The sequence below is a fragment of the Rhinichthys klamathensis genome, unplaced genomic scaffold, assembly GCF_029890125.1.
Source record: "Rhinichthys klamathensis goyatoka isolate OS25496 unplaced genomic scaffold, OSU_Roscu_1.1 h1tg000076l_1, whole genome shotgun sequence".
Classification (NCBI taxonomy): domain Eukaryota; kingdom Metazoa; phylum Chordata; class Actinopteri; order Cypriniformes; family Leuciscidae; genus Rhinichthys; species Rhinichthys klamathensis.
This window is the reverse complement of record NW_026606618.1, coordinates 2,108,289-2,123,538: the sequence shown is the minus strand read 5'-3', so window position 1 is coordinate 2,123,538 and position 15,250 is coordinate 2,108,289. Positions and strand designations below refer to the sequence as shown.

Here is a 15,250-nt window from a genome sequence, read left to right as displayed (position 1 = left end):
AGGAACCACAGACGTCCTTCCACGCCAGTTATGTCGAGTCAGTTATGACAGACTTGAGCTATGGGGACTTTGCTCATATCAAAACAAGTATCTATTCAGGTTTTTCGCAGGACGTCAGAACTGTGGTGGATGTTTGAACACACGCCTCTCTTGATTCATGACTGTCTGTGAATGAGCTTATGGGCTGGTTTGTTTGCCTGAATGATCATGAGAAATGAGGAGGATTAGGTGGTATCTTCAGTGTCGATAAGATGTTTTGTTGCCACACACTGTTGATAAAGCTAGTTCTTTTAGCATCGCTCGAGGCTGGAGTAGCCATAACTGGTGACTTGTGGGAGTTTGGGCAGTCTGTGTTTGGATTTAGCAAATAGCATGGAGGGACTTCCTGTTTACAAACCCACAATACATTCATATCAGCAAATGTCATTTTCTCTCTCTCTCAAATCTTGAGTTGAGAATCTTGAGAATCAGGTCGTATGAAATTAGGATACATGGATAAATTGTTTTTTTAGCCTCATTCAAAATAAATTATCCAAATGTATGATTCTGTTATTGTCCAGACTCCAAAAGTATGTTTTAAATATGAGCAATATCACACTCGTAGTTGTGCCATATGGCTCTATATCAGCACAGCTGTGATTACCTATTGCTGAATCACAGCCATGCTGATATGGAGCCATATTACATATAATCATGTGATATTGCTCATATATAAGAACCTTTTTTCGTGATTTGAGATAAAGCAGCAAAATGCTAATTCTGGTATTGTCAAATAAATGTGTATTTTAGCCTGATTCGAAATACATTTTCAAAATTGATAATTCTGTTGTCAAATTTTATTTTTTTAAAAACCCATAAAAATGTTGCCATATTTAAGCTAAAATAGCACAACTGCTGATTTTGTCAGGTTTTTACAAATTTGTACACTTTTTTTAGCCTCTTTTAAGCTACAATTGCACAATTGTTAATTCTATTGCTGTCAGTTTTTATGATTTGACAATAAAATGTACAATCCAAATCCTCTCACAACTAGGTTTTCCCTTTATCCAGTAGTGCCTTTGGTCCATATGATTTTGGTTGAGTCCTGCTGAGCATCCTAATGGATTTCGTGGGGGGATAGGGGGATGGCCAAGCAGAGCGCACTGAGAATTTGAGGCGCAGAGCTAATTAAAACAAGTTTTGAGGAGCAGAGAGACGCGCCTAATGTCTGAAGCATGATGGGAATGCAGGTTTTTATGCCCTCACTGTCCCGGTGCAGACTTCATGACTCTCCACAGTCCACAGATGTTGTTTTTGCTTACCTTTCCTTCCATTCCTACATTTTCCATATTATGCTGAACATTCTGAATCCATGTATTCTGTTTTATTTCTCGCAGTCTTCCTTTCAGTATATTGATATCATGTTCCTCAGAGAGAATAATCTGTTCCTCTCTCTTTCCTCTTTGTTCTCAGTTGGGACGACAGCAGCTCAGTCAGCAGCGGGATCAGTGACACCTTGGACACAGATGACCTCAACACCAGCTCGTCCCTTAGCTCCTACGTCAACACCCCATCTGTCCCACACAGAGACGTAGATGAACAGGTCAGTCATTGATTCCAAAGGCAACTTCAGAGCCTCGTGGTCTACAGAATCAGAAACATCTGTAGAACTTCACATGGGAAACAACAGAGCACTTAAAAAACATTAACATTATAAAGTCTACATCTATCGTTCTATATATACTGTAGATAGATAGATAGATAGATAGATAGATAGATAGATAGATAGATAGATAGATAGATAGATAGATAGATAGATAGATAGATAGATAGATAGAAAGAGAAATTATATTATATGTATTTATTTAAAAATGTATAGAATGGTTTTAAATATATACAGTATATATATATATATATATTTTTTTTTTTTTTTTTTTTTTTTATACAGATTCTTTTCACAATTTTTTTACTTGCAATAGTTCCACTTTACCACTTTCCTTAAGTATATCTTTAGTTTGACCTCAGCACTATTTTCAGTTAACTAAAGTGCATTAAGTACAAATTTAATTGTTCCAATTTAGCAGACTTTAAGTATACCAATTTAGTATACCAAATTTATACTAAAAAAAGTATACTTATTAATTGCAGGGTATTTATATTAAGTACATAAATATGTAATTTTATTTGTATGTTTTTGTAGTACACTTAGCCTAAAATAAATGTATTTCAAATACATTTTGGTATATTTTTTTTTTCTTCACTAGGGTTGATAGTTAATATAAATAATAAATGCATCGTAAACCTTTATATAAAACTTTGAAATCTGTTCATTTTAATAAAAATCAACCCCTGGGGCATAAAAGTGCCTAACTTTGAAGACACCCATATATAGAGCCATAATACAGAGAAATCTTGCAGTCTTACAAAAATCATGTTGAACTGTTAAAAAGTCCTTTAATTGTATTCACCATCTCTGTTTATCATTACATGCAATCAAAAACAGGCCTTCACATTTATAGCACTGCTTTGGGAGCGGTTCTGTTGCTTCATTGTCCCTTTTGATTCAATGAAACATTGGTGGGCCCTTATCAGAATTGGCCTGAACCTGCTGTGTGCAGTCTTTGTGAGTGTGAGTCAGCAGACTGACTCAACTCTGCCCCAGTGATTGATCATCTTTACAAGCTCAAAGCAGGTTAACATATGCTGAACAAATGGACCAGTACAGTGAAGCTAAGACACTGTGTCTATCTAGCCTGTTCTAACAAGATGAGCTCTGTAAATCCAGACGTGGTACCCTGGGTTCTGTGCCAATAAGTCTGTCCACACCTGTGGCTTCTCGGTTTGTGCATTTGTGTTGGTCTTTAAATGTTAAATCCGTGACCTTATTTATCTACAGTCCTCCATATTCATCTCCTTAGATGAAAACACTCATGTTTCTCCATTTGTTTTTGATCTTGGTACTGCAAAAAAAAAAGGCCCAGATGTGGATTTCCGTACCCAGTGTTATTTAAATATTATTGAGATTCTATTTCAGTTTTTATTTATTTATTATTATTTCAAATTAGTTTTTATTTTTGTTTAGGTTTATTTTAATTTAATTAAGTTTTAGTAATTTTGTTGTGTATTTTGTCACTTTAATGTTCTTATTCAGTTATTGTTTAAAATATTTCTATATAGATTTTTTTTTTTTTTTTTAAATATATATTAGTTAGGGCTGTCAGTTAAACACGTTATTAACGGCGTTAACGCAAACCCATTTTAACGGCGTTCATTTTTTTATCGCGCGATTAACGGTCTTTTTGGCCTAGCAAACTTTTTTTCACATGATTTTGCAACAGGACGCGGCCGCGTGAGGTCGTTTTGAAAGCGCAAGCGGATCTAGCTAGACCGGAAACAAAACAACAGGCACGACGCCGCACACAATAGGCTTGCGAGCCGGCCAAATAGTAGGTTAACTTTACGTTTTGAGTGGATGACGAGGGCGAGACGCCGAAATGGATGCCAATAAGATTCTGAATGGAAAGTTTACTTTTAAAAAGTTGCCAAATGGTTCCATTGACAAGACCAAAGTGATCTGTGTGTTTTTTCGTTGTGAACTGAGCTATCATCATCGCAGCACGTCCAGTCTGAAATACCACTTGATGATGGCCAAGCACACACACACACACACACAGCTGATGCGAATTCTCCGCCCCCTCGTCAGTATCAGGACCTCGTCAGTATTTCTTTCACCCTTTTATGGCCAGTGTTACATTGTGTGAGAGATTATTTGCTCCAAGTGAGAATGTTTGTGTGAAATTCAACACAGTATTGTCAATGTTGTTTTCAATAAAATAACATTTGCACAAAGCAAGCCGATCCACTTTTCCATGTTGATAAGAGCATTAAAATGAGAAAAAATAATGGGACAAAAACAAATCAAGAGACATTTAGAATAGATAAAAATGAGCGATTAATTGCGATTAATCGCAAGTTAACTATGACATTAATGCGATTAATCGCGATTCAATATTTTAATCGTTTGACAGCACTAATCTTAGTACATCAATTTAAACAATGGCTACGTTCACACTGAATTTTTTTCAATTCACACAGTCTTTGGGAATGACAACCGCATTTACTTACAGGTGTGAGTCTCGAAATGTCCCGTTCAAACAGCAACTTACAGTAGCGTCTCGAATATTGTCTGTATGAACGTGCAACAGGAGTCAAGCCTGTATTCTCTTACCAGTAACCATAACGACAGTGACCAAAGTTATATCAAAGATGGCGACGTCCATACAACTGAAAAGTCTTATTTCTTTGGACACAACAAGAGTCCAATTGAGTCCCGAGTTCATCCGTAGCTTTTATATCTGGGTGGAGAGCGGAGCATTTGAGTTACTAATGGGAGCCGCTCCGGTTGAGAACAGGGACTGGATCTAAAACCTTCAGATGACACACAGCTCATATCTCTGTCGCTGTAAGTTACAGAAAGCAAAACCACACACGAAAAACTACAACACACGCGTTTGTGCAGTGCAGAGCGGCTCTCTCGCACTGTATGACGTGACAGTCGTTGTCCAGTCCGGTTCTGTTCACTCAGCAAGGGTTTTCCGAGAATGTGGTTTTGAGTTCTAAAAATGTACAGGTGTGAGTTCAGTTATAGAATGCGGTTGTCACTCCGGTATATAACTGAAATGTGTGTGAACGTAATTGTATTTAGGACTCAATTACTAGGACTGACAACCGTATTCTGCTGCTGTGTGACCTTGGCATAAATGAAAACTAAAAAAAAATTTGCTTTGGCAACTAGCTGAAATGTTTTTTTTTCGTTTTTTTTGTTTTTTTTTGTTGATGTTTATTTTATTTCAAGTAATGAAAATGTTTTTTAGGGTTTTAGTTAACTACAATAAACCTGCTAGTAACCTGATTTCAAATTCAAAGAGTTTAGAACCGTGACTCAAAAGTGCGTCTGAAGCCAAATATCTGCCACTTTCACTTCCACACCCTTGTACTTTTTCCCTATATAGTCTCCCCTCATTCTTCAGGCTGGAGTGGAGGAAGGATTTATTGTATCGGCGTTGAGATAACAATGTTTTGGAATTGGCCTGATAACAACTGGAGACTATTAACATTCTTTCCCTGGCAATAATTTTTTATGTGGATTTTCAGTAGCAGCTGAACAACGGTCTTTCTAAAAGGGGGTGATGTCATCTTGGCTACGTTATGGAAGGTCATGCAATGAACGAGTTGGCCCTTATGTCTCACATAATCAGATTTTATGATGACTGTTGATGCTGTTGCTGAATAAATAAGACGCAAATTAGCTGTCGGTGATATTGCATCTCAATTGTCATTACAGACATTTTTTTATATATTAGTCCAAATACTTTTTATTTACTTTTTCATGCAAAGTTCTCTCAAATATGATGATCCCTTTGGCAGGAATCCGCTTCTGAAAATGAGAAAACAGTTATATGATTTTATCTATAATCAATCATTTTTACCATGTGTAAGAAATATCAAGTCTGATATTATAAAATTAAACAATTGTTTCCCATATTAAATAATTTACTTTTATATTGACATTGTAAAAAAAAAAAAAAAAGAGTAAACATTACATTTTTTTCACAAAACTATATGCAATATGTACACTCACTGGCCACTTGCCCGTACACACTGTACACTCACTTGATGCACCTTGCTAGTACTGGGTTGGACCCCCTTTTGCCTTCAGAACTGCCTTAATTCTTCTTGTCATAGATTCAACAAGATGCTGGAAACATTCCTTATAGATTTTGGTCCATATTGACATTACCCAGTTTGAGATGATTCGAGTTTTTTGACATGGCACGTTATCTTGCTGGAAGTATCCATCAGACGATGGGTACTATACTGTGGTCATAAAGGGATGGACATGGTCAGGCTCAATAGGGACCAAACCAAGTGTGCCAAGAAAATATCCTCCACACCATTACACCACCAGTAGCCTGAACTGTTGATACAAGGCATGATGGATCCATGCTTTCATGTTGTTTACACCAAATTCTGACCCTACCATCTAAAGGTCTTGGCAGAAATTGAGACTCCTCATACCTGGCAAAGGTTTTCCCAGTCTTTTATTGTCCCATTTTGGTGAGCCCGTTAGAATTGTATCTTCAGTTTCCTGTTCTTATCTGACAGGAGTGACACCGGTGTGTTCTTCTGCTGCTGTTCAAGGTTCGACGTGTTGTGCGTTCAGAGATGCTCTTCTGCAGACCTCGGTTGTAATGAGTGGATATTTGAGTTACTGTTGCCTTTTTATCAGCTCGAACCAGTCTAGCCATTCTCCTCTGACCTCTGGCATCAACAAAGCATTTTCGCCCTCAGAACTGCCGCTCACTCTTTTACAGACCATTCTCTGTAAACCCTAGATATGGTTGTGCGTGAAAATCCCAGTAGATCATCAGTTTCTGAAATACTCAGACCAGCCCATCTGGCACCAACAACCATACCACGTTCAAAGTCACTTAAATCACCTTTCCCCATTCTGATGCTCAATTTCAGCAGATCGTCTTGACCATGTCTACATACCTAAATGCATTGAGTTGCTGCCACGTGATTTGCTTATTTGATGTTTGTGTTAACGAGAAATTAAACCGGTGTAGAACACATATAATACCACATAACACATACCATAGATAGACATTTTACTGATTTGCAAAAAAGCAGATTTATATTCTCTGAGGTTTGAAGACCAGAACATTTCTTTGCGGCTAATGATTTAGTTTTCTCTCCCACAGCTCCAGACGGATGCAGAGAAGCACTCTGCAGTGAAACACAACCCCAACTGGTCCAACAACGACCTTAAACGTTCAGAAGGCTGCTCTAACGGTGGCATCAAAATGGAGACCACAACCAAATGGAACCACAGGTCTTCAGATTTCTCAGATGAATCAGAACGGAGCTTGATGGGTCGCAAGACTCCTACCATCTCCCAGACGGGCTCTTGGAGGCGGGGAATGACCGCTCAGGTGGCCGTCACTTCCCCACGGACGAAGGCAACAACACCTACAAACTGCAGCTCACTCAAGGCACATGGTAATAGTTTAGACATGATGTTGCATGGATGTCACAATTAGCATAACCTCATGTCTTTTCAAACCTGTATGTCGTCGTCTTCTGTGGAACACAGAAGTTATTATGAAGAACACTAACATGTATGGACAAAAAACATTGAGGCATTTTTCAATGTATCTCCTTTTGTGCTCCACAGAAGAATGTAAGTCAGACAGGTTTGGAGTGACATGAGGGTGAATAAATGATGTCTGAATTTTCATTTTAGGTTGATTTGTTCCTTTAAAAATAACTGAAATGTAAACAGTTAATTTTTTGTATTTTGTTAAATATTTTGTTTACAGTTTATTTTGCTCACAGAGCTAAAAAATAAGAATGACAGGGGCTTGAGGCTAAATACAATCTAGTCCAGTGCTATTTATATAGTATGATAGTATTTATTAATATTTTGATTTTGATTTTTATGTTGTGATTTTTCTTTTTAAGTTTTGTTTGTTTTAATATTATGTGCTTTTGTCATTTATATATTTCTTTAATATTTGCTTTTAATTAATTTTTCTTTCAGTTTAGCAATTTTTTGTAAAAGTTTGTAACCAAGGTTACATTTTTTAAATTTAAATTTTTAAAGTTTGTTTTAATCTAATATTTCAATTAACATTTTTTAAATAGTTTTAGTTAACGATAACAACACTGACTGAGCCATGTCTCTGTTTTCATGTGGTTTCTTGAGGGATTACACCCAAATAAATCTTATCACAGATCACCTTGGCTAAGGCTTATGTTCAGATGAGTCACGACATGGACTGTGCTACTGTATTCAAAACTGTTGAAAACATGATTTCCTTTTGTGCTCAACAGTCCGTGTCGTTGATCATCCCACAAGTAAGACCGACGATGCTAAGGTGTCAGAGAAAGGCCGCTCCAACGGCACTCATTCCTCAAGTGTTGATGACACCAAGAAACCTCCACTCAATTCAACCGTACGCACCCCGACCAGTACTTTTGGCTTCAAGAAGGCTCCGGGCGCAATGGGGACAATAACCACGAGTGGTGCTGTGGTAACTAGCGGCTCCGCTACATTGGGCAAGATACCAAAATCGGTCGGATTTTCTGGGAGTCGAATTGTGTGTCCGCAGACGGCTCTTGATGATGGATACCTTCCTCCAAGTGCTCGGACAACTCTTCAGTATCGCAGTTTACCGAGACCTAGCCGTACCGGCACCGCTCGCTGTTCTAACCGCACTAACATCTCGAGTCTTGATGCTAATTTTTGCAATAAGGGTACTGCCACACTTCCCAACCCTAAGAGTCGCAACTTAGTCAAGTCCCCAATGGGAACTACTAACCAGACGGACCGAGAGAAGGGTATATTTTCCGATGTGGAGAGCCAGGTACTTAAGACTAGCGCAACTACCCAGACGGGGATGCCAACTCAGTGCCAAGCTGGAAGGCAAACAGGAGGAAAGTATTCAGAAATGTCCTCGCCAACCCTTCGTAGGTAAGTTCTCCAGATTCACAGAGTTTAGCTTATGAAGACTTGAAAGACTGTGGATGAAAAATTTATTTTGCAAAAGCATGATTTCTACTTGATGTGGATGAAAGCACCATTTTAGGTCCCTCAAATATTTACACAGCAGTTCTCAGCTGTGTTGTGTGAGTTCCAGAATATTCTCCTCCTTGGGTGCTGGACGGCGTTCACAGAACTCATTGTTTATCTGAGCGATTTGATGTTGGTTGAGATTCTGAGGCTTGAAAGGCGTCTTCTGGCCACCACAAGTGCATTTTCTTAGGGCTTCTTGATGTTTCTCTAAGACATGGCACAGACCAAGAAGCTAGTGTTTGTTCTAGCTGATTAGCTTGCTAGCTTTGACTGATTGCTCTCCTAGTTAGTAGAACCAGACTACAGATAGACTGATGTTATCTGACCAGTCAGTCCATGAAGTAATGAGAAAAATCAGAGATGCCAGACTTTCCTTATCTCATATTTTCTTTTGTGAAGAGTAGGGGTGTCCAATCTTGCTCCTGGAGGGCCAATGTCCTGCAGTGTTTAGCTCCAACCTGCCCCAACACACTTGCTTGGACATTTACTGATCCTGAAGACCTTTATTAGATGGTTCAGGTGTGTTTAATTAGGCGAAATTTTGAAACAAAGTGGCCCTCCAGGAGCAGGATTGGACACCCAACAACAAAAGACTAATACAATTAACTTACTTTGTTAATGAATAGCATAACTAATAATATTTTTTTTAAATTACCATTTATTACAATAGATTTCTGTTTTGAAAATGTATCTTTAATTACATGTTTTCATATTAATAACCAGTCTGTAAATAGAATGATTCCTACAAACCTAAAATATACATCACAGTTACAGTTTCAAGTTCACTTTGAATCTGCCATAACCAAAAACTGACTCATGATTCAGTGAGGGAGTCAATTGTGAACTCACTAATCGCTGTGAATCTAATTTAAACCACTAACTCACAAGCAAGTTTGTAAATCTTAGACTGACGCAGTAAAAACAAATTATAAGATTGAGTCTGATTCAAACTGTGATTTTTGAGACCGTTTCAAGAATCTTTTTGACTGACGCATTAAAAAGAAATGGTTCACAATAGTCGTTTTTTGGGAAATCACTCATCGCATGCCTGCTCTATGAACGATTCTCTAACTGATTATCTGATTCAAACTGCTAACTTACAAGTGAGTTTGAGACAGTTTCATGAATATTTTTTACTGACTCACTAAAAAGAACATCACGGCTGTGTGGTCATTGCTGCGTGCATGTGACAATGGCAACTGACAAAACCTAGATTTTCAATTATTGTCACAAAATGTTTACTTTTGGTCGCACTGCGACCATTTTAGTTATTTTTTTAAAAATTCGGTCTCATTGTTAAATCCCTCTCCCCCTTTGCAACCAGACTCTTTGGTAGCAAATCTTGCAATAAGCAATCTCCGGTCACCACCATGGAGAACATGAAGAACTCCACCATCATCTCCAATCCCCATACCAAGTCCATCCAGCAGAATGGTTGTCTGGAGACGCCATCTGTCACCAGCGGAGGCAGCGGTCCAGTTTACAGTGACAATCTGACGGTGCCCTCTGGAGGTCATGGAGAGCAGACGCTTTCTTCTGTGGCCTCCAGCCCAGGATCGGCTTTCTTTCCTTGGGGAGGCAGGGATGGATTGGGCTTCCCTTGTCAAAGCTCCAACCACACCAGTAGTGACTCTATAAATGTTTCCTTGGGAAAGGAAGGTTTATGTCTTAATCGGACCAACAGTGCTAGAACTGGCCTCTCAGACAGGTAAGAAATTAATTGTTCAACCATGCTAACTTTACATCTACACAAATGATGCGTCCAGCTGTTTGTGAATTGAAAATAGCATTTCTATCTCTACTTACGATCTACCTTCCTTTACATGTACTCCTCTTTAATCATTTCTTTATCTCCTCTCCTTTTTCTGTCTCTTTTATCTGCTTCTTTTTGTTTTGTCTGCCCCTGTACCCTTCTCTAGCCCTCAGTCCTCCTCGCCCTCTGCTAGCCCTAAATTTACCCACAGCACTCTGCCACGGAAACAGGACAGGTAATGCTATACTGTATGTGTGGTCAAATGATCACTTTTGCTTCGTGTTTTTGTCTTGCTTGTGTGCATTGTGATTAGGGCTTGTGATTTAAAATCTACCTGTAAGGTGGAGTTAATTACTTCAGTTTCCTACATGCAACGAACACAGTTTCACCAATTCACAAGCAAATTAATCTTTTGAAAGTAAAAAAGTAAAAGCGGTCTCAAACTCGTTTGAATCAGACTCGGTCTGTCAGTGAATCTTTTTTTCTACATTTTTATGTCTGATTCAAAATGGACAGTGGACCGTTACTTGTAATTAAAGATACACATTCGCAACAGATTTTTTTTAATAATAAATATTTTAATTCTGTCAATCTAAATATATAACTTATCTCCAAAATGTTAAATTTTATGAGCCAGTGGCTCCATAGACTGGAGCCCTGATTATGTCATACCATATGATAATAGTATACCAGTATATTAATAGTATGCCAGTGTAGTTTGTGAGTTTTGATTTGTTTAGTACACAATGAAATATGGTATTTATTTCATATGTACCTGCTGGTTAAATATTGCAGTATGCAAATAAATATGGGAGTTCATAGCTGTGGACTTAGGTTTTCTGTTACCCACCATAAATTGGATAACTGTGATTTTCCTGGCATTGTGGCGTTTTTCTTGGAGCTGTTTTCATGAGAACTTTCATGCGAAAGAGAAAAACATCATTCTGTTCTACGGACTTATGTACACTTGTTTTAAACCTGCAGGTATACCCATGGGCCTCAGGTCAGAGGTCACGAGGAGGCCCGTGATTGGCTGTGTTCCCCCTCAGCTGTTGGCCTCTCAGATTCAACCCCCTACACCCCTGCCTCTACACTCAGCTCGCCCTCCGGCACACGCTTCAACTTTAGCACACTTGGTAAAAACAAGCAAACTTGCGTAACCGGTGTCTTATCGGCTGCTTCTGTGGTTTATACTGGGCATGCACTATATATCAGTTATTAGTCGATATTATTATTATTATTATTATTATTATTATTTATCAGTTGTAATTGGTATTGGTTTTAATTGTTATTTTAAATGGTATCAGTTGATATTGTTTATTTAATTATGTAAATGTTATTTAAAAATGTATGTTTATATTTAGAGTGCCTTTGCTCTGATCTAAATCTCAAAATTACTTTTTTTGATCCTGTACATTATAATGTTGTGATGCCTAAATTCACTTGTAGCATGATTAAAATGATTGATATTTGTTTTTAGTGTTTTATTTTTCATTTGTTTAGTCAAAATAGTATAGAATTTTAAAAACAGCCATTTATTGGTCATCTGCCATAACGTGAAAATAATTATCGATTTATCAGAATCACACATAATTGTTTTATTGTGTAATATTTTTTTGTTGCTGAGTATCATAACTACCAAAAAAGTTAACTACCAAAAAAAGAGAAAGTTTATGTTAGAATCCTCACTTATGGATTATGATTTAATTTATTGGTTTACATGTGATTTAACAACTGAAATAAGTACTAGTCCCCCCTTACTGTGAACTTTGAATGCAAATTCATGTCATTAGGGTTCAATCGTAGTGCTTATTTAACCTTGATCCCTGTGTTGACACTCCAGGCAGTCCCACCACTGCTTCACAGATGGCAACTTTGCGCGGGACCAATGGTCAGGGAAATCACGACGGCCCATATGACCCCTACAGTGACCCACGTCTGAGGAATTCCTCAATGAACCTGGAGGAAAAGAGCCGCACTATGAGCAGCTCCGGATCGTTCCGTGAGTGCCTGGAAGAAGGTGAGACTTCAGAATGATACTTATATTGAACAGAGTTTGGTTGTAGTGGAGTTTGACCTTTTGTGTGTGTGTGTGTAATTTGCTGTGTATACAAAGAACTATTATCATTTCTGTCTGCCATCAAAATTTACCATCACAACTCAATCCATAACGTCATGTTTTTGGAAAAGAGCAAATAGACCTGCATTGTTCTGTTACCTAATAACTAAATGATAGGTTGTCATTAATGTTAGGGCTTTTGACAAAGTCAGGCTGTAACGTGTGTCCTTACTTGCGCCAAAGCATAAACAAACAAAGAGCGGCTTTGTTGGCCCGGCAGCCTTTACCTCACAGTTAATGTTGATTTGATGATTAACTCGCCTGCCTTGGCTCAACACCACTTATCCCAAGGCTCTCTTTTGCTTTCTGTATTCATGATTCATGTCTTTCTAAGGTGGTGATGGTGTTGATTTCAATGTGCCAATGAGCAGTGGTGTTTAGGCTTGCAAAACAGAACACAGTTGCTGTTCACCATGATGCATGACTCAATATAATGCCACTTTTCAGGGTTATTTTTGCCCAAATTTGGTTTTTTATTAAAAATGTAAAAATTTACCATTAAATAAATGTGTATTTCTTGAAATGAATGTGTAATTAACATACTTTCATGTTGTTTACACCAAATTCTGACCCGACCATCTGAATGTCACAGCATCTGATGGCTGTGACATTCAGATCAGACATTCAGATGACAAATCAGGCAACGTTTTTCCCATATTCTATTGTCCAATTTTGGTAAGAGGTGCGTATTGTATCCTCAGTTTCCTGGTCTTATCTGACAGGAGTGGCACCCGGTGTGGTCATCTTGACCATGTCTACATGCCTAAATGGATTGGTTCCCATCTATACAAATCCATGTGATTGGCTGATTAGATATTTGCGTTAAATGAGCAGTTAAACTGGTGTACCTATTAATGTACCTAATAGTGTACCTAATAATGTGTCCGGTGAGTGTGTGTGTGTGTGTATAAACAAATAATTATTTTCATATATTTAGTAATCAATTTATATGTATTCATTTAGCAGACTCCTTTACCCAAATTGACTCTTCTGACATCACAAGCAAATTGTTTGAGCCAACAATATTCAATATTACGAGTCAACAATATTCATGTCTTTTTGAAGTAAAATAATATAATGGCTTAGTGATAAAAAAAATAATAAAAAAATTGTTCTCAAAGTTCAGTGAAGCTTTTTTGTCCAGAGTTAAAACGGCCCTTAAGCTGCTTCTCTGGAGCGTGAAGGAATCATTTATTCCTTAAGATTAGTCATAAACAGGTTTCGTGCATGTATTGTCTACCTTTTTTATTGCTTTGTTAAGCACGTTGGTCAGCGTCAGTTGTTTTTAAATGTGCTATACAAATAAAATTGTATTGTATTGTATTGTATAAACACTGACTTTTTGCAACCTCAAAGGCAGTTTAGTTTAAGTACTTGACATAGTTATTTTTTTATATTTGAAAATACAATGAGAGGAACACACAAACTCATAATTCTTTGCGAATATGCAGTAAAGGGGATTTATAACCTTGTATCGCAACATCACATTTAATACCCTCTCATCCACAAATAATTTCACAGTACATTTATTTTTTCAAGCTTGTATTGCCTTTTTGTTTGCCTAGGTTTTTTGGTTCGGCAACAGATTAAGAAAAACATACACGTATACCTTATCAGAAATATACGGGCTGTAACGGTTTGCTGAGGTTATAAGCACTTCATGGTGTTTCAGCATGTGCTAGCTTATCCTGCTAATTTTTCATGCTAGTTTTGCAATGACTCACACGCCTCTGTAATACTTGATATTATTTTGACTAAAGTTTTCTTCTCTCCATAGTTCATGGCTCCTCTTTGTCTCTGGTCTCTAGCACGTCATCCGTTTACTCTACGGTGAGTCAAAAGATTTTGAATTGATGCTAAATGCTAAAGTTGAATGGTTATTTAATGGTTAAAGTTTAATGTATACATTTCTTTCTTCTGCTGAACACAAAAGAAGATATTTTGAAGAATGTTGGTAACCAAACAGTTGATAGGCACCATTGACTTTCATAGTAGGGGGGAAAAAATACTATGGAAGTCAATGGGTGCCGTCAACTGGCTGGTTACCAACATTCTTCAAAATATCTTCTTTTGTGTTCAACAGAAGAAAGAAGCAGGTTTAGAACAACATGAGGGTGAATAAATGATGACAGAATTTTCATTTGTGGGTGAACTAAACCCATTTAAGTATCTTTTCTTTACGCTCAAAAACGCTTTCAAACTATTAATCTTTATCTTTTCTTCCTTTTCCATCTCTAGCCTGAAGAAAAGGCTCAGACAGAGGTGAGAACAGCACCCATCATTTCTTATAATGTAAATTATTGAGTGTGTTGCACATGGGAGCCTGTAAACTGTCCAAAACACTGTTTTTCTCAGCTGGTTTGTAATTTTAAACACACTTTGATGTAACTCTTTTTTTAAACCCTTGAAAATGTCTGTGTTTGTCATGATGGTCTTCTTGGTAACTGTCCTTGATATCTACTCTTTAATCTCTGTGTTTTATGTCTGCAACCAAAGTTTCTCTTTCATGCTGATCAAGGGCCAGTCTCTCCTTAGCACATTATTATATGAGAAACCACAAACTGGTTCCACATTAGCTTCAGAAATCAGCTTCTAGCAGCACGACTTGTGTTTGAATAACTGACTTTAATGTGTGTTTAGATCCGTAAGCTTCGGAGAGAACTGGACTCATCACAGGAGAAGGTCTCGGCTCTCACAACACAGCTCAGTGCCAACGTGAGTACACTAGGCAGTTGTTTTGGCATGATTACCCACAATACAC

At 37.7% G+C, this 15,250-nt stretch overlaps 1 protein-coding gene across 2 annotated transcripts in view; it reads left to right on the top strand.

The window, feature by feature from the left end:
* The window catches only part of nav2b (neuron navigator 2b), a 70,280-nt gene that overhangs the window by 42,110 nt on the left and 12,920 nt on the right, over positions 1-15,250 (top strand). For both annotated transcript variants that reach the window (XM_056250890.1, XM_056250891.1), the window contains exons 13-21: positions 1,453-1,582; positions 6,744-7,041; positions 7,876-8,515; positions 9,942-10,325; positions 11,355-11,506; positions 12,214-12,390; positions 14,267-14,319; positions 14,728-14,751; positions 15,130-15,204. In XM_056250890.1, coding sequence (XP_056106865.1) covers positions 1,453-1,582; positions 6,744-7,041; positions 7,876-8,515; positions 9,942-10,325; positions 11,355-11,506; positions 12,214-12,390; positions 14,267-14,319; positions 14,728-14,751; positions 15,130-15,204 — 1,933 coding nt within the window. The remainder of the gene's footprint in view (positions 1-1,452; positions 1,583-6,743; positions 7,042-7,875; positions 8,516-9,941; positions 10,326-11,354; positions 11,507-12,213; positions 12,391-14,266; positions 14,320-14,727; positions 14,752-15,129; positions 15,205-15,250) is intronic.